Raw genomic sequence first — 23,970 nt, forward strand, 5'->3', positions numbered from 1 at the left:
TTATGGATAGAACTGAGTTTAAAATAATGGAGGTCAAACTCGCTTGCAAAACTTTTCTATTTATTCCTAGTAATCTTTACACATGACAAACAACTCCAAATATCATGAGGTGACAGCTGTGCACTAGGAAACAAGGTCTTAAAAATGCATTTGCATATTAGTTTAATTTACAATATTTTTTAAATACAGTAGAATAGTTAAAAGTCACCATTTAGTGATATTTAAATGGTGCTTCTCTTCCTGATTTTTTTTTTTCCTGGCAGCTTTACTCACTGCTTCAGCTATCTGCCCTTCCACACGCATTGGTTGGCTTTTTTTAAAGTAAAGTTAGATTTCACTTTTTCCTCTGCTAGCTTTGCCATTTCCATCCTAAATTGCTTATTCAAGGAGTGTGGGCAGCTGCTAACTCGAATCAGTTCACGTGTGTGTTGGCTGCCTGTCATGCCAGGGCCTCTTCCCTCTATGTGCCCTTGCTGGCTCACAGGCTGGTGCTGCTGCAGCTGGTGGTTGCCTTCAACTTCTGTTTTCATATGACAGGCCTTAAATGATACCAATATCGTTACTTAAAGACATTTCTAGCCTCAGCTGCCTGCTCACTGCCTGCTGCTTCTTCACATCATGGCATGGTTTTCCTAAACCATTCTGTTAAGTGGTCACACTGTGATCCCGGTGACTCCTGAAGATCAGTTACAGTCCATTGCTTAAGAGAGGGATAACTGTGAGGGTTTTTCTGGTTTGTTAAGGTGTGTATGGGTAGATTGCTATCATAGAGAAATTTTCTACATTTGTGCTCAAAGTAATCTCTGAAACCTCCTGTGATCTCCTTCACACATCTTGTTCAAATGTGTGTGTGACTGTTGTTTTCATAAAACTTCCCTAACTCCTGAGTAACATTTGGAAGTGAAAGGTCTCTGGGTCAGAAACAATGTAGCAGCACAAATTCCTATGATGTTTCCAGTCTGTAGTTTCAGTGTGTCACCTGCAGGAGAGATGAGTTTGTATTTGTTGTGAATAACCATAGGTACTTGCTATGAAGCCTTTGCCTAGAGGCATGTGCACTCTGGACATTTTTCTTGCATCATTTGGAAGTGATGCAAAGGTCCTGTATCTTCTGGAGTTCTGTTAGCGTCAGGTCAGTGAGTACTGAGCCAGGAGTTGGCAGGAACAAGCTGGAAGGAGATTTTCTGTTGTCTTTGCATTCGTTCACACTCTGACCTGTAAGACTGTTGCAGTGAAAAGGGAAACAGGTGCCCTGCTGCAGTAGAAAAGCGAGGGTTGAGGGAGAGAAGGTCTGATTGCTTTAATTCTAAATCTTTGTTAACTGCAGACTTTTAGTGTATTGGGTGTATTTCTTCAGCCTCTCTGAAGCTCTCAGGTTGCAATGTGGTTTGGACAGGTGTTTGCTAAGAGTAAATTTGAAACTTAATGAACCATATTGAGCGGTTTGGAATCTATAAGTCCATTGGTCTTTGTTTTGGTTTGGTTGGTTTTTTTTTTCTCACCAAAAAAAAATTAATATCTTCTCAAGTTCTGTTTCATCAATAGTCCTGGATAGTGAAGATGGAGGGATTACTTTTTCCACATGAAACATGACTGAGCATAGAAAGGGAGGACATAAACTTTGAGGTTCAAAGTAATTGGCAGTGTTGATGGTGTGGTTTCTAAGGACTCTTATTTTTTTAATTAATATTGCTTCTAAACTGTGCCAGTAGGTATTGTGATCTCAAACTAATGAATTTCATGTTTCTGTTTTGTGTTTCCTGAAATGCTGAGTACAGGAGTGAAGCAAAGATCCCAGTCTTCCTGCACTGTCCTATTTCTGACCCAAAGCAGCGAAAGGGAGCAGCTGAATTTGAGAGGCTTTTTTTTGTGAGCATGGTGCATGCAGTTCAAGCATAATGAGTATTGACATTTAATTAGAAAGAAGTTTCACTTATTATAGGCTTCTCTGTTAGCTGTACCCTTATTCTTGGGGTCAGGGAGGAGCAAGGGAGGAAATTGTCAAATTGTCAAAATAGTTTATTTTTTAGATGAAATAGTAGCTTGCTGCAGTATTATCTCACTAATTTGCTGTGTTCTGCTCCAGGTGTCTCTAACAAATTCACCACTATCCTGTGTAGTAGGACTGAACACTCATTAATTATTATTCTTATGTTAGAAAGTATGAGATTCTGGGAGTGACAGAGCAAGGTGTTTTATCTTTAACCTTTGTCTCTTTTAGTAATTATGTGATTATAACAGTGAATATCTTGTTTGATATCACACAGCAGTTCAAATTTGAAACCCCTTTCCAAAGAAGTCAATAAAAAGCATTATCCAAGGAGGTCTTAATTTAAAAAGAAGTCCTCAAGTAATTTGTTTAACTGAGAGTACTTATTAATTTAGGCATCAAACCTGTACTGAAATCCACAGCCAAACCCCATGAAATCCCATGTTCATAAAATGAGATGAATTAACAATCTTAGAAACTTATCCAAGCAGCTAGAATATTAAATTAATTCTCTGCTACTGGCATGTGTATAGGAGAAGCTGATGGTGGAGGAGAGAGGCTAAACTGAGTTTCTTTTCTCTCAGCTGTTGAAGTTAGGGCCCAGAATTTTCAGAAACTGTCAGATATACTTTAAGAATGAACACTTGTTGTGTTAGATTTCGCTCTTCATGTCGTTGATTGAGGATATAGAAAAGGAGGATGTAAGAGAACTCATTCATTAAAGTGCAGGTGAGATGATGGATGTTTTGAGGGGCATATGAGTATGTTGTTCTTTATTGCTTTCAAAAGTGAAGTACTTGCAGATAGGAATTTTGTTTGCTGTTCTATGCTTCTGGCATCTGTGAAGAATTTAATCAAGCATCTCAGAGTGTCTACTGGTAATAGAGGTCTTGGAGGAACATGTAGAAGCAGCTGGAAATTAGGTGAGCTTGTGCAACATTTTCAGTAGAAAGTCTGGAGGCTGCTCAGGGCCAGGCTGTAACAAAGAGAGCAGCAGAGTTTGGAGCTGCCAGCTCTCTGCAGATACCAGGGCTAAAGACAGCACAGTCTGGTTACCCACCAGTGAAGAGAAGTTGCTGAGGTTTTGGAAACTTTGCCTTCCTGACTTCCAAAGCCCGTATCTCCTTCTCTCTTTTGACAACCGTCTGGGAACGTAGTAGCACTGAAGGACTCGTGCTTGTAGTTACATTGCACAGTCACAGTAACTGTTTCCGTTCATCAACAGCAAAAATGTGACATCCCTCTTTTCCAGTGAAGTTTTAGGAAAAGTTTAATAAGTGGCAGTATAATAACTTTTCAGGCGTATATTGTTTTCCTTGAGCAGAATGAATTTGATTAATTTATATATTAAAGATAATAAATTTAGAAATTAAACAGAAACTTTTGATAGAGCCCAGAATCAATAATGATGCTGTTGTCTGACTAGAAGTCTTGCTGAAACCTTTGCACCTGGTGACTGCAAAGTGAAATGAAGCAATGTTTACATATCAGCTTTAAAGATTGATGGATACTTTCCATTGTTTGGTGAGCAGAAAGCAGGAAGAAATGAATGAAGTATGAATTGTTGGATCGAGTTCAGGATTGTACTGCATGGGTCGATTCACTTAAATGAAAATGCATTTCTACTCTGGTTTTATTTTTAAGGAATGTCCTGAAGCTGTGGACTACATCAGAATTGCTGAAAGCTTTCAAAACAGATTTTTGAAAGAAAAAAATTTGAGCTTTTGTGTTGGACTGATGTGGAATTCACTCAAATAATGCACAACCAACTAATCTTTAGCATTTTCTGACTAGTTGGATTAAAACATTTAATGTAGTTTCACTAACATTTTTTCAATAAACGTGTATGAAGATGGGCTCTAGATATAACTCAGTGTTGGTTTGAAGTACAGTTTGTTGTATTACTCTGTTTAAACCTTAAAAATTGTCTTTGTATTTTTAATAGATTTTTTTTTCCTCATAATTAGATTGTCTGGCTAATTTTAGTAACAATGGGGTCTACATTTTACTGAATATATTCAAACTTACCACCATGTGGCAAGGTCTTCTATGAATCTGGCCTACTTTTCCACCTCTTGTAGCAAATTCATGTATTGTGTTGTCCCCAAATGAACAGGTGGGCCACGGTGGAAATATATGCCTTCTGGGTTGCTAAAATACGAGCTTATGAACAAATGGAAATCTGACAGTGCATTAACTTCTTATCTGCTTCAGAGGAGCCATGAAAAATTAAATTTCTCTTGTCCTCTCATGCACGTGTGCATAGGGCAGTGTGTTAAGGTGGTTGCTTTTCTATACAGTAATGAGAAGTTCTTTTAAAGACAGTTTGCATCAAGTCAGCAAAGTGGTTAAATTTCAGTTAATTACATGCTTAACCAACTGCTTATTTATTAAGCTGCTTAAAATCGGTTAGTTTATTGTAAGCCAAATCAAATTGTCATTTTGCTGTAGACATTTACATAAAAGAATAAAGGATGCCGAAAATTCACTTGAAGCTTCTATATGCTCTTCAGTGCCCTAACCAAGCCAGTATTGCAGGAATGTTCTACCCTTTGATAGGGAACACTCCCTTGAATTGCTTCATCACTTGAAACCTGAGCTCAGGCAGGAAATGTACAACTTACTCCCTCCACAGACCCGAGAGGTGAGTGGAGCTTCATTGCACAAGTTCTGTCCTTCTCCAGTTGCTGGAGCAGCACGTGCTTTGGATTGTTAATTCACGTATCTAAATATCACATGCTCAGCAGAAGACACTGAAAAATTATTAGCAGAAACCTTCTTCATATGTGAAGATTAATCTGAGTCCAATTTATATAACATACTTGCATGTATAAAAATAATGTAGAGTAAGTGGCCATGGCACTGCCTATGACGTGGATGTGCACACATGGTAGTACCTTGCTGAAGTTAGCCTGCTGTTTAAACCAGTTGTTTTCAAACTTTTATTTTGGTTGAATCTCAGCTTTCGTCTTTACTCTTACTTCTTTTGGGGATGCAGATTTTACTTTGGAGCTTAAATAAGTCCTCTTTTTGTTCCATACGAACTTCAGCTATAACGTATTTTTGTTGCAGAAGTATGCAACCGCTGTAGCTGAATTTTTATCAGTTTTTGTCATTTTAAATATCAATATGTGTTGGGAAATCAGATAGCTATGATTTATAACCTTATAAGCAATAGCTAGCCATCCTACTATGTTGTTAGTAAGTTTTCAAAATGTATAGCAAGATTTGCAATATGTGGTCAGGAGAAATTATACTGTCTGTGTTCTTGGTGCATTTATGTCTGAAAGAAAGGAGTAGTAAAGATGATATGGATACAATTTGGGGCCAAATATTTTGTAAAACAAATGTATCAGAGTAAGTCCACTAATTGCAGAGTCTGTCTGTACGTAGCAACTGCGTCCTTTTTGTAAAATGGATGTGTGCTGATAGAGGTTTAAATACAGGTTGTATGTGCAGATTGGCCACAAAGCAGTTACATGTAATAACCCTGGCAGATCTTAGAAGGAGGAGTATTTTTGAGAGAGCGTGTCATGGTGAAGGCTTTTTAGCTTATTCCCTACATGCTTCCATAGTTTCTTTGCTGACGTGTGGAAAGAATAACTTTGAATGTGGTTTGCAGAAAAATAGTCATTCTTTTGTCACCTTCCTCTCTATTATGTTCATGACTGATATATTTCCATTTTGTAGAAGTATTTCAGGATTTGAATCATTGTACTTAGCTGTAAAACTATGTTCCCTAGTTGCAAAAGTCTCTTAGTTTCATGCAAGAAACTTGTCTGCTATGAGATGGTGGTTCAAGCTACTATGTATTTTATGTGAGACAGGGAATATAATTTTTCACTGCCTAATCTGAAAATACAAAACATGGTTTCATAAGTCTATGAAGAAAACATTCATGTCCAGCATGGTGGGAATATGAGCTTCACACCAGGAAGATGCTAAACTCCAGACTGTGAAACAGCATGAGAGAAATGTGTGTCCTATTTGTTTCTTTCTTAAAGAGAATAGAAAAAGTGTTGCCCTTCCAGTCTGGGAACTTGATGAACTGTTGTTCTGACCCAGTACAGGTGGTCCTGTTTCCATAGCAAACGTATAATACAGTGACTTCTTTTTTGAATTTGACCATTTCATTTGTGTGCATTGAGAAAGACCCATATTGCTCTCTGTGACTATTTGCTGGTTTTTGTTTGGTGGGAACAAAGATGATCTGTGTTAAAGCGCAGATCTGCAGATAGATCTGCAGGTTTGGTCTATCAAAGGAACAGAGTGACAGGTTGCTTGGTGTTAAAGGATTTAGAGGGTCACTGAGGGCAGATTTTCTCCTTGCTCACTCTTATGGTTTTGTTGCTGTGTTTGAAACCCAGAAGTTTTCTGTCTAGCGATGAGGAAGGAAGAAATACTTCCTTGGTCTTGTCTTGGTCAGCAAATAAGACAAATATAGAGGAAAGAACAGGGCAAAAGGCAAGACATGCCTTTTTCTTCCCTTAAAGCCATGATGGTTTTTGGCCTTTAGCAAGTCTTTTTTTTTTTTTTTCCCTTCCTCTGCAAAATTGTGGATTGTTGAGTTAGACCCACCTAGCTCCCTACCAAATGGATTTGTGAAGACTGCAGTACTTATTTGGAAGCTAAACAGTCCCGCTTTGTGCACTGGTGTTTGTATTTGTGGAAAAGGACTCTGAAGATAACCCTTACTGTTTCTTGGTTGATTTGTTACTTTTCCAAATCCTTGTAAAATATGCCCATCAAAGGGTTATTTCTGTGGTATGGAGAAACTGTTTTTAATCAAATGTCATGCTTTTCTGAAACCTTCTTTGATTTAGCTCACAGGCAAATACCATCCTAAAGTCCTGGCTGTCCTTATCGGTTGTGTAGGTGCACTGATAGAGATGCCAATCTTTATGCTATTCTGACTAGTAGGGCAATTGGCCTTGAGATTGTGTCTATGTGACAAAATACTATTTGTGAAACGTTACCTTATTGGCTCAGGTCGCTGGTATAGAGGTTCAGTTCCTCTTCTCTGTTAAACGTTTTCTCCTGCCTTTTGCTTTTGAGAGCTGTAGAAGGCATAGCAGAAGCAACCTCTCCATGAGGAGTTGTCAGACCCATACTTTGTTCGTAGCTTTACTTGAGAGTTTTAATGTTTGCAACACAATTTTTCATTAATTTATCATTAAGAGAAAACCATGAGTTTAGCAGCTGGTGGGTTTATCTGTTGCCTGTATCCTTCAGTTTGTCATGTTGGTTTAGCAAAATAAAAATAAACTTGCTGTAATTCTGCATGAATACAGCATTGCAGTTCTGAAGCCAGTGACTGAGTTTCCAAAATAAAAAAGCTGTCTGGTAAGGAAGCAAGTACTTATTAGACTAAAATGCTGGTTAAGTCAAAACTGAAACATTTTGCAAGGATGGATTATCATCAAGAAGATTTTTTTATGTCTGAGGTGTGTGGTCATGCTTAAAGAGCAGAAGATGTGATTTAGAAAAGCAAATTACCTCAGGGATTTTTAGGGCAGTTGCTCAGGCTGTACAGTGGAAAGATGGTTAAACTGCCAAGTCCCCGTTTGGATCGCTTTCCCACGAGAGCCTATGTATTGAAATTATCAACCATTTAGGAGGGGACTGATCTTTCGCTTCTTACCCCTATTCATTTGTGTATATTGGAGCACAGATACCTCTTACAATCCATACAAGCTCTCTAATCACTGCTGGAATATTTGCTGTCCTCTGCTAAATTCTCCTTTGTTTTTTTTGTCATGATACACCCCACCCCCCCAAATGTAAATGTTTTTGAAGTCTTCATAATTTTATACAGAATAAGGAAAAATCAATTGGTTTATATTCAGTTTTGAGAATACCTGTTTTCTTTTACTACTCTTCGGTGTATTTAATTTTATGTCTCAGTATGTTCTCTGCTTAAGTTATGAAACTTCATTTGCTTGTGCCCTTGTCAAAGGATGTGGAAATAGTTTGCTGACTGTGTAATTAGGTGAATCACAGGCCCTGATCCTGTGAGGTACTTGAGAAAGTAGCTGGTATCGTTGGACAGGGCTAATAGTTTCAGGTGGGGACATGAGTACTTTGCTAGTCCGGGGCTGGATGATAATCATCAGAATCTTAGATTTGAAAAGTGAGAGTCAATTCTTGCATTTCGTTTATCAGCTCTCAGTGCAGGGTGTGGACTTGTGACCTTCACAGTTCCTTACTTAGAGAATAAGAATTGTTTGTGCTCTCAAACTGACAAATTGACATAGGCAGAAGATTCAGTGGTTTGATGAATCTTAAACTATTCATGTTGTAATTTATAAAGAAAGGGGGAAAAAACAATGCTAATGTTTTTGTTACGACTCTGCATTCTATGTCTAATGATTACACTGTGAATGCACAGGCCTTGCAGAATAACACATCAAAGTATTGTGTATTTGCTGCTTTCTTTTCTCTGTGCTTTTCCTCTATAAATCTTTTTATGTAAGCATATTTCTTTTTGCTGTGTTGCACTGAAATTAGTTACTTAATTGCATCTAACATTGGGACCTAGTAGCCATGATGCCCAACAGTTACGGTGCCTTTTGAATTGAAAATGCCGTTCTGAATCTTTAAAAAAAAACCAACCAAAACCCCAAAAAACCCAGCAAAACTACAAAACAACCTTAAAATAGAGAGGGTGTGGACAATGGACAGAAAGTAAAGGACTGAGTATTTTGGTATAAGGCTGTGTTGTAACTTGGAAGACATTGCTTCGTTATTGGCTACGATGAATTTAGCATTCATTCTTCTTTTGTCTGTAATGGAGTTTTTAAATAATGGACTTGCTGTTTGTTCACCTTTCTTTGAAGTATGACACTCTTGCATTTGCATTTTTTTGATCTTTTCAAATTTTGTGTTTGTTTTGCCTGCAGACCCTGTGTGGACAGTAATGACCGCACGTTTCCGATTGCCTGCTGGCAGAACCTACAATGTACGAGCGTCTGAGCTGGCACGGGACAGGCAGCATACGGAGGTGGTCTGCAACATTCTTCTCCTGGATAACACTGTACAAGCTTTCAGAGTTAATGTAAGTAATTGGCTTACTGTAAATCAATATCCCAGGCTTGCTTTCCTTTGCTGGATTTGTATGGCTAGAGTTTGACTTCCTGTATTAGGTACAGGATAGAAGGGCAAGTTGTGTTCAGGCAGACGTGCTTGTACATGTGCATGCTGTGTTACTGTAGACTTAGTCATTCTGGCACCATCATCATTTCAAAATCCAATATACAGAGCATAATTTATTTCGAGTAGTTCTCTTTATGGATTAAAGTTGTTTAGTGTAAATGGAGGACAGTATTGACATTGAGTTGAAAGAAAAGCTTTTGTTCTGCTGCGTTCTGGTTTTTGCATTTTGAGCATGAATAAGGTATAATGGTAAGCTGACTGTGTTCAGTCATCTGTTTGGTTATATTTGATCACAGCTGTCATCCTAAAGTATTTCCCTGCTTTTTGCTTTTCTCAGTTAACATTCTTGTTCTATGATTTCCCTCACTTAAGCTCACCACCTTCTGTTACACTGGTGAGAATAGCAGGAAAGCAAATACAAAACTCGTTGCTGAATACTAAGGACTGTTAATGGAAAAAATTAATAACTTTTGTATATGAACCTGGAATTTAAAATATGTTATTCTTCCCATTTTCTAATCTGTAATCCTTGATAAGGGGTTAAAATGAAAATGTTCATGGTTTTGTGTGTATGTTGCCACAAACACAACCCTTGCTTTCAAAAATAGGCAAGGACCTCACAAGAAAACATTAAAGCATTTAAAGGGATCTTTGTATGAGAAGAACCAGAACTCAAGAGGAAAGAAGCTGTAGGGTTGTCCTGGGGCAGTAGAACTCTGCCTTTACTTTATAAGGTATAGAATTGATGACTTACATGGAGAAAGGTTGAATAATATGATGGTGAAAGTTACAGGTGGCATGATTACTAAAATTTTTCAAGAGAAAATCTCAGCAAGTGGAGTGAAGGAGTAGCTCAATATCATACAAGGCTGTGGGACTTCAAATGGGAAATGAAGGAGAAACTGAAGCTGTTGTCAAATCTATGGGGATAAGTTTAATTCAGACTATTTGAAAAAGTTCTGGTGCTCAGTAATTATGTTGAATTCTGATATTCAGTATTCAGGAAGGATATTGATACATTTGAATGTTTTAGGGAAGATTGGTGAGAGAGATTGCATTTCTCTATTCTGTAATCAGTGGTTAGAGCCTGTGCAGCCTATAGCTGCCTATCAGAGAAGTGAAATCTGTTATCTAGCAAAAACTTGCAAGGATACATTGTCAAGTACTTAAGGTTTAGAGGTAGGTCAGGTGGTTATTTGGTTTAGATATTTCAATCAGGATAGAAGAGTTTAGGATGTTCTCTTGAGACATTTTTGTAGTTCATTCAGAAAATATTTAACTTTTCAGGACTTCTGAGTAGTAAAGTGTGGGAATTTTGAATGATGGAGCTGGGGGAGGGATGCCCAAAGACTTTGTCAACATCAAGGCCTATTTTCCTTCTGGGATAATTTTTCCTATATCCCTTTTCCCTCTTCTCATCCTTGCTAACAGTTTCCCAGTCTATACTGCCTCCCCAAAAGCATTATGTGGAAAATGTAGTTTGATACAAAGCATTAGAAGCGCATAAGAAATTGCAAATGTTCTCATCTTTGCTTTTAGGTGCCTAAGTTCTCCATTAAGGTATTTGTCTTGTAGTTTTTTGTTTGTTTATAAGAATTGGGTAACGTAAGGAATAATTGTTGTACAATAGGTATGGGAGATTGTGCTTCTTTTTGATCTCGCTGTTCAAAAGCTGTATGTTTTTAGAGGATGCTTAGTGCCTCTCTAGAGCAGAATCACCAGGTATAAATACTCAAATGTCTATTCTGTCTCTCCCAAGAAAAATTTATGTAATATGTTCTCACCACCTCCCTAGTGTGCTAAATATTTTAGTTGCATGGATCACGCATTACTGCTTATACAGATCAGTCTGCAAGTTTGACTATTAAAACTGAGTCTCGGGAATAAAAAGTTTCTTGGTGCTGAATATTTTGATCTCATGTCTTAGCCTCAATCTGTTTTTTCACAAATAAGGAGTAATAAAGTATTCAGCTGTAGCAAATGCAACCTACATGGCATACAGGTTTTCGGGTTTTATAGCTTTGTTTTACTTTATTGCGGTTGACACTGTACTTAGCAATAAATATTTATGGAATTGTTTTCAAAATAAGAAGAACAAAGATATCATCAAATAAATTAGCGTGGTTTTTTCCTCCTGATGATTGCTATAGGTATTCTGTATGCTAATGATTGTAAAACTTAATCATCTGGAGTATGCAGTGCTGCATTAGTGAAAATGTACTCAAGTGCTGTTTCTTCTCCAGCAGCAAAGTACTGATCACAGACAGTGTCTCTAGATAATTTATGTGACATGTTCTAAGTTCACATTTTAACCAGCTCTTTCCATTGATCTGCAAAACAGGCAGCTTTGTGCTAAGCTTTACCTTGTATAGAGCATAACAAATCAAACCAAATACTCCCTGTGGACTGTAGCCAGACAAAGGTTATATTGGTTGCAGGCAGAAGAATCGGTTGGAGCTAACCTGTGCATATGTTTGAAGAGTAGAAATCCTTTCTATAAAATGCTCTGCTTGCCAAATGAAGAAATCCTGCTTCGATCCTGAAAAGCAGGCTTCAGTAGAGCACGTGGCTGGAAGAAATGAGGCTGACAAGTTAATAACGTGATCGGGATGATTTGCATTACCGTAAAACTGCTTCTTCAAGATCAAATTACTTTAATTGGTTTTAATTACTTGTTTAAATACCTCAAATTATATATTTTCCATGCAGGATGACTTACTTGTAGTCCCTGAAAGCCAGTATGTGGATACAGAGATCACACTGAACTTGAGGGAAAACTAAATCAAGGTAGATGGGATGGGTTGTTCTGTGAGCAAGGTTAGTGGTCATGGACAAATGTTTCAGTTTGGAGCCTTTATTATCCCAGAATGCTCTTCAAACTTAATGAACTTACACTCTAGCAGAAGTAAAATTTGAAAACCTGTGAAATAACCCAAACAAAACAAGAAAAAAAGACCCCTAAAAATCGCATACCACCCCCCCTGTAATTTTAGAAGTTAATATTTTCAGTAATTTAATCTTGAGCATTACTTAGTTATTTGCACTTTTTCCTTTGACCAAAAAAAAAGAAAAAAAACGGAAAAACCCATCATCCCATTCCTCTGTCATCCGAAGTCTCAATTTGTTTGGGCTGACACTACAGTGATATCTCATGTTTGCAGTTGATGTGGCCAGTGACAAAACCAGAACATCAGAAATATAGAGTGAGAAGGTGGTAGTAGTTGGTAACCAGGCATTAAACCTGTGTAGTTGCAGGTGTTTGTCTAAATTTTCAAACACGGGTGTTTGTGAACAGGTAACAATCATTTTGCAAGTAGAAATTAATGTGTGTATGTATCTAGTGGTACTAGATGATAGATAGTCCATAAAGTGCAGTTAACATATTGATGTCTAGTGTTTATGTCAAATTTGTCCTGAAAGACCGAAATTTATGAACCATTTTGCCTCCAGTAATTACTGATAAGTACATATAACCTTTTAATACTTCAGTCTGGAAAAAATATTGATATTTTTGTGTCTAACTACTGCAGTTTTGTGATGGATAGTTCCCATTTTTCATATGTTTCCATTATTTCATGTTTTACAAGGAAATGACAATGTTTAACTTTGTATCTCTAGCAACAAAGCAAGTTTCTTTTTATGCTCATCTACATTAATTGGTTTTGCTTTTGTGTAAAAAAAAAATCAAACGTTTAAACTTGCTATCATATTTTTTTATATTTTGGAGCAGCTATTCAGTGTTGTGATAGTATTACAAATATTTTGGACCTTTCTCAACAGGCAGGATTGTGACCTTCACCTGCTTTGGCAAGCTGCAACATCATTATATAAATATCAGAGATGGGTTAAACTGAGGTCTGGTTTTACTAGATGCTTATCTTTGTTTTGCACTGAGAGTAAAACATTCTGATCCAAACAAATGCTTCATGTTGAAATTAGTCTTCTCTTACCAAATTTGCTGCTCGGTTGCAGCAGAAATACCTTCCTTGTGGTCGTGAACTGATGTTCTGTGTTTCTTAATTCAAACCGTTTGGTGAGTTCGAAGCTTTTTTATTAGGAAACATCTATTCAGATATTTAAGAAACAGTACACATCGTCAGGATTAGATTGGAAAAAAGCTACGGAGATGGTATCTGCAACTTACTTAAAGAGGTCACGTGTCAGCTGTGGTAATTGTAAACCTAAACTTGGGTTCCAAACGTCTCCCATTTTCTGGTAGTTACCATCAGAAGTTCCCAGTTTGAGTTCTTATTTAAATCTACATGGGAAAAGTGCCAAGAGGCAATTAGTGTTGCTATGTAATTTTAAAATTAGTTTTATTTGCTGTTAAAACTGTACTGATGACTGGTTTATTTCAAAATATAGCAGAAACTCCTAATTTAGTAAAAATGAAAGTGACTATTTTTTGGGTTGTATATAAAAGTGCCTTATGCATTTATGCTGTTGTACATTTATTACATTAACATCTGATTTTTTTCTTTGTTTCTTTTTAGTAATTTGGAAAGTAAATTTTTCCAGTAGTGACCTTTTTAACAGTGGTGCTTCTGTATTTTGTTAAACATCAAGAAATTTTCTCTGTAGCATTTTTTTTTAAATAAGATCTTTTTTTCAAAGTAAATATAGCAAATCATAGATTGCTTCAACTTTGCCAAATTTATATGAGACCTGAAATATATGCCTTATGTAATTTCAACTTGAATGTGCAGAGTTGTGATTATGATTGTCCTCTTGGGATTATTTCCAAGCATAATTTGTGGATAACTGTTATCTACTTTTTTAAAAAATTATTATGAAATAAATTTTCAAGCTTCTTGGAGTTTTTAGCCCCAAATAACTGCCAGTGACAGTTTATTCAACTTCAGTGTAATTTCAGCTGAACAAAAAAATTAGTTTTCATAGGATGCTCTTAGATGTTAACAAATATCTAACTATGGATTTGTAGATTTGTAAATTTTTCTCTTATATGGATATCAATTAAATTCTTATTTTGATCTTTTAGTTACATACTTCTGTTGTAACAGCTGTAAAATAAACTGTTACATAATCTCTATGTGAAGTGAGGTCATTTGTGAGCAGAACAGGAGGTTTTTTTGTTTTAAAACTATAAAAATATCTTACTACCTACAGTAAACAAATCCACTGCAGCATCAATAATACTTGGCACCTAGGAGATTATTAGAAGCTTCTATGCTTGGGTGCCAGAGGAGTAGAAAATCTGGGTGGAAAATGTATCAATCATCACTTTCTTATTTCTTTTTGTTTGACAGTTGTTCTTGCAGAATTTTGCTTGTCTCTTGTATTTCATGGAGCTATGACACTTTAACTTCTTTGGGAAACTCCCTTCAGATTTCACCAAATGCGTTTATTGAGTCCTGTCATAATGACACACTTGGTGTTTCAGTTACTGTGTTGGCAGCATTTTCAGGTTAGGCAAAAAATTGCTAGGTACTAACTACAGATTCTTTTTATATCATTTGACAGTAAGATTTGTCCCTGGAGTAGAAATCAAGTTTGTTCACTTGTCTCTGAAAAACAATATTGCTATTACCCACTTCATTTGAATTAGTTCATTTAGAGTGAAGTAGTATTTTAGAGAGAACGTGTTTAAATGACGCTTCTCAGTTAGATATCTGGCTGCTTCAGCTGTCTGTGCCATTAAACTTTGGAAACATTTTCGATGTGCTGGTTCAGTTAGAGTCAGGAATAGATTTTCAGATAAAATAAGGAAGAATAACTCGTACAGACCTGTACATTTGAATTCAGTGACCCAAACAAGACTCTTACTTGTACCAAGTTCTTTATTAAATCTTAAACTTTTTTCTTTTCTATTTTTCAGTACTACTTTTAAATATCCAATTTGGCTAATGAATGGCTTTCAGAAATAATCATGTAGCTAGCTGAGAAGTGAGAAATTCTTACTGTCAGAAAATGACAGAGAAGAAAAATGATTTCCTTACATATGTTTCAAAAAGAGAGATGAAGCTCATTTAAAAATAGTGCTCCTGGGATACACTTCGTGATATTTAAAATTTAGACTGTTACAGCGCATCTGAAAGAATGTGTATGTTCTCTACCTGCCTGAAGTCTCTGTGTCCAATTATATATTTGTTCATTAAAAAAAGGTATATATTTGTTCTCTACAGAAACATGATCAGGGCCAAGTTCTATTGGATGTAGTCTTCAAGCATCTCGATTTGACAGAGAGAGATTACTTTGGTTTACAGTTGGCTGATGAATCTACTGATAACCCTGTAAGTTGACTCTGCTTTATAAGTACCATTTTAAAAATCATAATTATGGTCATCACTGTACTATGTTATTTAAAGAGAAGTAAATAGAAACCATTGCAATTTTGTGCCATCTTCTCCAACTGTGTCATTTCAGTGGGTCAGTATCACCTTGCTGTAGTTACGATAAAAGTACATATGAATAGACACAGATTTGGAGTAAAATATTGAGATCTGTGCTTATGAAATAATACCTTAAAAGGATATTGTTTGCTTTATTGTATCTGTTTACTAGACTGCATGATTCTTGTCAGAAATACTAAATATGTTTTAATTTTGTTTTGTTGTTGTTTTTGTCAATACGACTTAAAAAATAACGAAGGGGTTTTAGGTTGTCCTGTATGATGTTTCTGTTTCTAGCTCAGATACCTCGTGGTCTTCTAATAGTGCTTCAGATAGTCCACTCTCTGAGCAGGGCTTACAATACTTCATGGGCTTTAATTGAAAGGGAATTCTGTACAGCTGGAACTTTGTAAATCACCACTAGAAACAAAGAGGTCCAGCTGTACCATTCACTGTAATAGTTACAGCAGTACCACTGAGATTAATGTTGCTTGAAGATTGCTTCTTGACTACTTTCTTTTATAGTTATCAAATGTTCAATACTTGGTTTAAAGTGCAATTTAACTGAGTATTATTCCTTATAATACAGTTCTTTACCTTATTCTTACTATATGTGCAGCACAGTGATGGGGTCTAAATTTATCTCCCAACTTGTGTGTCAAAAGTCATCCACATTCACTTGTGAATAGCTCTCTTAAGACATTGGCAGGCTGGCCTCATTTAATATTTTTATTCTGAACTTTGTTTCCAGACTGAAAAGACATAGGCGTGCTGAAGAAAAGGCTGAATTATTTTTCAGCTTTGTTTAAGAAGTATTTAATTGATCATGACTCAAGGTTTTACTCAACATTCAGAAATCTGTTCTAGTTCTCATTTATCTGGCTTTCCAAAGCGTAGACCTCTAAGCTCTCTGTTTTTTAGTTTACCTGTCTGGAAGCAGATGAACACAACAGTGTAATGGAAGGATCTGGTTAGGAGTTAGCCTGAAAGAATGACTTCACAGCTGTTTGATATAAGCACATGCTTTAAAGGTTTGGTATTCTTTTGGCTTCTAAATATTTTGTCTTTTCAGCACATACCTAGTTGCCATGAAAACAATGTGTCAGAGCTAAATAGAAATGTTACCAATATTAGTCATGTAAGCTTGAAGAATTTATGGGTTTGACTGATTTCAGTTTATGTCCATTTACAGTTGGTTCATTTGGACAAAGAAACCTTATTGGATTGTCAAATATCCTAGTTACTTGTGAAATAACACAGCAGAATATTACTAAAATATGGTTAATACAGCAGGAGGTAAAGATGATGGGGAGAAGGAGGTTTTGCTAATTGAGTGTGAAACCTCCAGCATTGTGTCTAAACGTGGATTTCATAAACTGAAGAAGCTTTATCTTTTTAATAATATAATGTATGTATAATAGTATATAATATATAATGTATAATATTAATCCCACAGTAAAAGTCAAGTACCTTTCAACATGTTTTGAAAGATTCTGACATAAAATTCGTGTGTATCCCTGGCTGGAGTGTCCTTTATTAAGCCTTTACATTTAGTCTTAAAAGTTAATTGATTCTGTATAAAGATTTGGTGGTTTGTTTTCTTTTTTTACATAGCCACATTTTTGAAGCTGTATCAAACTGTCTCTTTGGTTCCTCTTAAATCAACTGCTACACGGATGTGGATCTATTCATCATTATTTGTAGGTCGTAATGAATAAAATTACTTAGTCCTAGCTTCAGATCCATAGTGTGTGTCAGGTAGCTCAGATACCTCTGTGTGTTTGCTTCCTCCTCCCTCACCTGAAAAAAATAAAACGCCCTGTGATTGATGTGAGGGAGTTGCATTCTGTACAGTGTTAGATCTCTGTCACTTCATAGGAACTGTGCCCATATAACGATTTCCTGAAGCTTGTGGGCTTCCTTTGCAAGGCAGCAGGAGGAATTGAACAGTATTTCTACCAAAGATAGACTTATGAGCTAACTGAGCTATGTTTATCTGTGCAGAGACTACTGGGTTGCTGGTGGGCAGTGGTTTAAACAACTTGCAGGGCTTTCCAGAGAGCCATACTTTTATCTGACATTTGCTACGTTGATTTTTATAAAGGTCTGTCTGTACACAGCAGTGTTCTCCTGTAGAGATGATCAAGATTGGACACTGTTTGGTAAAATTGTTCTGTAGTCCTTAATCCAGTAGGCTGAGTATTGAGCCTGGTTTCCAAGATCCCAGTTAGTGATGTACCAGTGCTGACACTTAGGCTGACAATTTGAAGAGAATCTGGGAGCCAGCAGGATCATTCACTGGCTCTGTCAGATCTGCCAAATACAGAGTCAGAAGTACTGGGAGTAGTTTAAGCAAACTAACTTCTGAGTTGGGTAAATTAGCCTGCCTATAGCTCTTCACTGCTACAGGTAGTTCACCTTAGAGTAGCTGAAGGTTGTTAAGCACAGCATAGTTGAGTTCTAGCATCTCTCAGGCTCCTGTGACAATCACAGAAGCAAGTCAACGTAGAATTAGCACTGTGAGAGACAGATATCTGGACAACAGATGCCAGTGAGGCATTTTGGTAAAAGACCAAGTAAAAAGTAATAGAATAGCAAGAGTTTCATGATGTATAAGGATATGATTTGTACTTCTTTGTTTCTCTGAAGTTGGTGTTATAATTTGTCTCTTTCCAGAGGTGGTTGGATCCAAACAAACCTATCAGGAAACAATTAAAAAGTGAGTAATGTATGTATTTCATCAATTCATCTATTGTTATTATGCTGTTTTTCCAGGGTGCCCTGATTAATTAGAAATAACTTTTCTTGACCATAGGAGGATCTCCTCACAGTCTGAACTTCAGAGTTAAGTTTTTTGTAAGTGACCCAAACAAGCTCCAAGAAGAATATACAAGGTAGGTCTGGTTACTTTGTCAATAAAATATTGACTGATCATTAATTTTTTTAAGGTATAGCATGGTAATTTTCTTATAAATCATTCTTGTCATATGGACAAGCTTCTAATTTTTGCCTAATGATTACAGATATGAACTGTGCTGTTGCACCAAATCAATATAAGAAGTCTCTGTGAATAAACTTAAAAATTTATATGCAAAGTGAAGTAACTACGTGAAGAAAATACTACCAAGTAGAAACAGAAAAGGGGAAATAGAGAAGAGAGAAAAAGCTTAATCCCACTATTCATCAATGAGTGCAAATTTAATTTTATCCTTACTTGTGTTCTCCTTTGTAACCAAAAAATTTCTAAGCTTTCTGCATTTTTGACACCCCCTCAGTTTTCTGCTTAACACTAAAAAATTAATTTCTGTATGGTTTATTCCTTGACACAACCATAGCTTGAATCTCATAAGCTTATTTTGATAGCAATGTGTTGAAATCTGTTGAAGAAAATGCTCAGTGTGAATCAAATAGGAGACTTGTGAGTTGCAATTAGTCCCAGAAGAAATGCCTCAAATTTTCAGTATTTTTAATTACTTCTGGTCCTCTACATAAATGGCATGATTTGACAGATTGGAATTTTTGGATGTCAGCCATTCTGAAAACAGGTCAGCTCCATTCAAAAAACAGTATCTAAGTTATTAAGGACAGCTTTTGAAACCTAAGTACCAAAACTGTGAAAATTTGAGTCCACATTTGTTTATAATTTCTATTGATTTGTCATATTTTGGACAAAATTTTGCGTCTATCTACACAGATAGAATTTACTAAAATGAGTCTCATGAGAGCCTGGATGAGACTTTGTTTTATTGAAATATTTACTGTAGGAAAATTTGGCAATTTACTACATCAGAATAATGAAAAAAGTGTGGAAAATGTTTTATTTGAATTAAAGGAAATTATGTAATATTCCTAAGGAGATGAAAAAATGGGTAAATGTTGATCAATATGATGTAAACCATAAAGAAGGAGAAAACTGTTTACTTTAAGTGCTATTCTCTAAATACAAAGCTATAAATACAGCATTCTTTTAAATGAGAAATAATGTAGAATTCCTGTATCTAGGTCAGCTCTGTCTTTTTTGCTAATAGGCCTAATTGCCCCTGAGAAAACTCATTTGTATTTGGAATTATTACGAAGAGAGAGTATTATTTTCCATGGGCTTTTATGGAATGAAGTTAGGATGCCATATCACAAATACAGGTCCTTTCGTGTAATCAGTATTCCTACCTCAAAAAAAAGAAATCAAAAGAAGGTGCAAACTTCTGACAATTCCAGCTCAAGCTGAGATTGTTCAAAACTGCTCAGTTTTTATCAATTCCCTGAAAACAGGAATGGCTTGACACATGAGGCAGTATGAATAGATGCCAGGGAAAGGTCCAGTGCAAGCTCGTGTCTGATTAGACGGCTGCGAATTCATGTGAGCGAGGCAGGTTCTGAATGCCCCAGGTCAGGAGGGGTCAGCGGGAGCTGTGCATTGGAGAGCTTGGCTTTGGGAACTTGTCTTGGTAGGGAATGAAGCTTCTTTAGTTCTCCTCATGGCAGGAAGACTTCCTTATTAACGTTGACTCCAGTCAGCAGTAATTCTGTCTTACCCTTTTCTAGCTATATCTGTGTAAGGAAGATGAAAACGTGGCGGTGGGATGCTCCCTGCGTTGTTTTAGCTGGGTGTGTTGTGCAGGCTCGGGCAGATCTGCGTTGCTAAACTTCTGTTGATTTCCCATTTTGCTAAATAGTATGTGAGGCTGCAGTGTTCAAACTGTGGTGGTTGGCTAACAAGCCATCAACTTCCCTGTTCGCTGAAAACAATGGGCAGAAAATGAACTCTGCTTGGTGTCCCTTAATCATGAGGTCCTTTAAGGACTGTGCAATATTTCTAATAAAACATTACACCAGAAAAAGTAAAATAAGATGGAGGTGTATATTTGTGAAGAGATGCTCGAGCAAAGCTGAGCTGAAGCATATCCATATAATATATAAAATTAACTTGTCATTTATTGCATTTTTTAACTGGTAAAGAAATTTTGCTTTATCTTTTTTGGTTTCAATGTGCATTTTAATGTGGAAAACTAAAAGTTATTTTGAGGTCTCTACAACGTGGCTAATGTCTCAGTTTTAACTTCTTGAGGTTTAATACCTTAGACTAAGCTTCCTGCCTTTCTGGTCAGTTCAAGAACCTCTCGATGGTTTTGTAGGAGTTGAGCATGTGGACTCATATCTTTGCTTGTCAGTTCACAAGTGTTTTCCTTCTTTTTCTTTCAAACTTGGAATGTTTTACCTTTCCATTATATTTAGCTTGTAAATAATTGGATTTCTGTGTGTATTTGTAAATGTTTGTGGAAGTCTTTAAAGTGATAGTTAATCCACTTTCTGAAGACTACACAATTATGAGAAGTCATAATATGTGTAATTAAGTAATGCATTTTGGTTTTAATTTCTTAGTGCAAGTTAGTACTGGGAAATATTTAGTATTTAGTGGTTTTGATAAGTGATTTTGGCGAATGTTTACAATGAATGGGTATAGGTCACTCCCAGCTTTTGAATCAGAGCTACAAGAAGGAAACCAAACCAGATGGTTATAATAATAATATCATTAATGTGGGAGATCCCAAACCAGAATAAATATATAAGGAAGCAGGAATGATGTTTAAATTTGCCATACAGTGAAACCTCTTCTAAAAAATAAACAGGCAATATAGACAAATTCTACAGATGCTTTTATGCTCTGTTATAAGGGGTTTTTTTGCTGAAAGTTTAAGCTTGTGCTAACATCCTGCCATCTTGGTAAGTCTTGTTTGTTACCCTACTCCGGTCTCTGTTTTGGTGGAGCTTTGTAGCAGGTGTAATTTGCTGCTTGATATAAACATTTATACTTCTTTGAAATTGTCTAAAACCTTGGAGTGAAATATGAAGGAACTAAATTGAATGAACAAAAGATTCATTCTGAGACATTAACAAAATATTTTGGTTTTGTTGGAGAAACAAAGGAAGTAATTTAGACGGAAAGCTGTTTGCACTTTCAGGCTTGTTGAGGTTTTTAAGTCATGGTGTTTCTGTTTCCATTGTTTGGTGGGAAATAGTTCTTATTTTAAAGTATTTGTCTGTTCCTTTTGCTGTATCCATGTCCTCCCTGACTTGAAAGTGTGGGCATGGGAAAACTAGATGAATTTCTAAAACAAGCTTTTCTCACACCATAATTGAAGAAAACTTTAGAAGTTTGAGGGAAGTCAATTGAAAGGTATTTGACATAAGAGTCCACAACTTTTATAACAACGATGTAACTCCAAAATACTAAGCATAATTAAATTAAAATTTAATTAAAACAGAGTAATATCAAATACTCAGTGAGAATGAATTAATTCTCTCTACCTGGAGTTCAGATCATTCTTATGTGGATACCTCCATACACAGATGCAAATTTCAGCTTGTGGCTACTGTATAAAGCAGGTAGAATGTGAAATTTGTGACCTTCTAGGGAAATACAATGTATAACTTCATAACCTGTAAGTAGTTGAATTTACCAAGTTGTAATATTATTTTACTAAGCAAAGTTTCATTTTTTCCCATGAGAGTTTAAGAAATAGCATGCAAAATGTATAGTTTTGTGCTAAATTAAATTGATGGAAAATTATGGAAAAAAATTATTTTTAATTAGTGTTTTTTGTTTACTTCTTTAAATAAGGTACCAGTACTTTTTGCAAATTAAGCACGACATTCTTACTGGAAGGTAAGACATTTTTGTTGTGTTAAACACTGAATGCAAATTTGGTTGAGAAAAATGTAATAATGAGAGATGAGGGATTTTGCCTACAAAAATAAAAATATATTAAGAATAAATCACTACCTGTGCAAGTAGAAGTCTTTGTAGTAGTTACCTGTCCAATTTGTCCATAGACTATAAAAGACTAAGGTTTTAAAAATAACCAAATTTCACTCGAAATATCTAATTTTATTTATTTCTCATTTTAAAAACACAACAAAACAGGTTGCCCTGTCCTTATAATACTGCTGCTCTTCTGGCTTCCTATGCTGTTCAATGTAAGTATAATTAGTATTTGTGTACATGTTTGTACTGAAATAATAAAAAGTAGTATTGATTAGTTTCTAAAGAATGTAGTTTGTATAGCATTATATTGTGATGTTTGTGGACATGATGCTAATTTCCTCATGATTAAAGAAATATATTTGATTGGTTTTCCTCCCCCAGCATGTTTTGCTGAATTAAATATGAAAAAAATACTTAAGGATGTACTATTAGAAACCCCCAAATCAATACTCATTTATTCCTGTGTTTTCTGAGGCGTGGGGTTGTGGTTTTTTTCCTTGAGAATGATACTAAAAAGTATTTATTAAGACACTTAAACATTTTTAACATATCATACAGTGAACGTCCAAATAGGTGTGGAAAGGGGTATCTGACCAAAAAGTTCAATACCTATCTTGTCAATTTTAAGCCATGCAGTGAATAGATGAGTCTTGAAGACTTGAGATTTAGTTTTCTTCCCCACTCATTTTTTCTTCATAAACTTACATTGTTCAGTGGAAAAAAAAAACTTAGCAACCAACTAGCTAGAGACTGTTCAGCCCCTACTTCTTGAAATTTCTCATTGTCAGAAATTCTGTTTTATAAGCAATCCTGATATATCTGTCTGTACTCATGTGGTTTTCTACTGCTAAAGGTACTTATATCCACATTTGTATACTTTGTACATATAAGACAAATAGTGTCAATGTTAATATTTTCAGGTAAAAAACATAGTAATGTTACTGTAATGTTTTATGCATAGTTTTGTTAAGTGGTCACCTTTTTCTAGGTCAATCAGTAGAACAATTTCTCTTAAACAAAACTTCCACACTCCAGCTGCTTGGAAAAATGCACTACAAGTGCTGTCATGCCATAGGGATTTGCCTTAGAAGATATAAAATATTTGATAATGAAACAGGAACTATGAAAAGTTGATAACATTTTAGGGTTTTAAGAATGCAATATGTTTATTTTTCAAATAACAGAAGTTAGAGGCGTGGTATGTAGAAGTGGTGGATATGCACAGTGCCTTGCATTTAGACTTATGTATGAGACCCTGCTGCCATTAAGTTCTTCAGTATGCAGAGCTCTGTCTAATGATTTCTGTGCCTGCCTATAGTAAATTGTCTGGATTCTTTATAAGTATATGTAAATAGCAGACATAGTCCTGTATTCTTCATAGTGGATTTTAGCAAGGAATGCATTCTATTATAAAACCTAGTCCCATTTCCTAATTTTTAAATTATTTAAAATAAGATCTATTTCTGGCAGTGCAAGTGCTCCAGAGTTCTTTCCTGCTTTCCCTTCCTTGTCCTCCCGCTCCATGAGTGCCTTCATCCCTCTTGTCAATGCCACTAGGCCTGCCCAGAATCCCACATCATGATATATTGTTGTGATCTTTCCAGTTTTCACGTTATGTTTCTTACCTTTCACTGTAGATCTGTTACATAGATTGCAGACACTTAAAACTGCTTTTTTTTACTATAGTTAGAAGACCTCAAAGCCTCTATTTTTAG

General features: G+C 35.9%; 1 protein-coding gene across 4 annotated transcripts in view; it reads left to right on the top strand.

Moving 5' to 3' along the window:
• PTPN4 (protein tyrosine phosphatase non-receptor type 4) overlaps positions 1-23,970 on the top strand; it is a 112,918-nt gene that overhangs the window by 32,019 nt on the left and 56,929 nt on the right. For all 4 annotated transcript variants that reach the window (XR_004358096.1, XM_032693592.1, XM_032693590.1 and 1 more), the window contains exons 2-7: positions 8,890-9,044; positions 15,286-15,393; positions 18,169-18,211; positions 18,308-18,386; positions 22,112-22,156; positions 22,415-22,467. Coding sequence is in view for 3 of the 4 variants with exons in the window: in XM_032693592.1 (XP_032549483.1) it covers positions 8,890-9,044; positions 15,286-15,393; positions 18,169-18,211; positions 18,308-18,386; positions 22,112-22,156; positions 22,415-22,467 (483 nt within the window). In the remaining variant the exon portion in view is untranslated. The remainder of the gene's footprint in view (positions 1-8,889; positions 9,045-15,285; positions 15,394-18,168; positions 18,212-18,307; positions 18,387-22,111; positions 22,157-22,414; positions 22,468-23,970) is intronic.

Source organism: Chiroxiphia lanceolata, chromosome 7, assembly GCF_009829145.1.
Source record: "Chiroxiphia lanceolata isolate bChiLan1 chromosome 7, bChiLan1.pri, whole genome shotgun sequence".
NCBI classification, from domain to species: domain Eukaryota; kingdom Metazoa; phylum Chordata; class Aves; order Passeriformes; family Pipridae; genus Chiroxiphia; species Chiroxiphia lanceolata.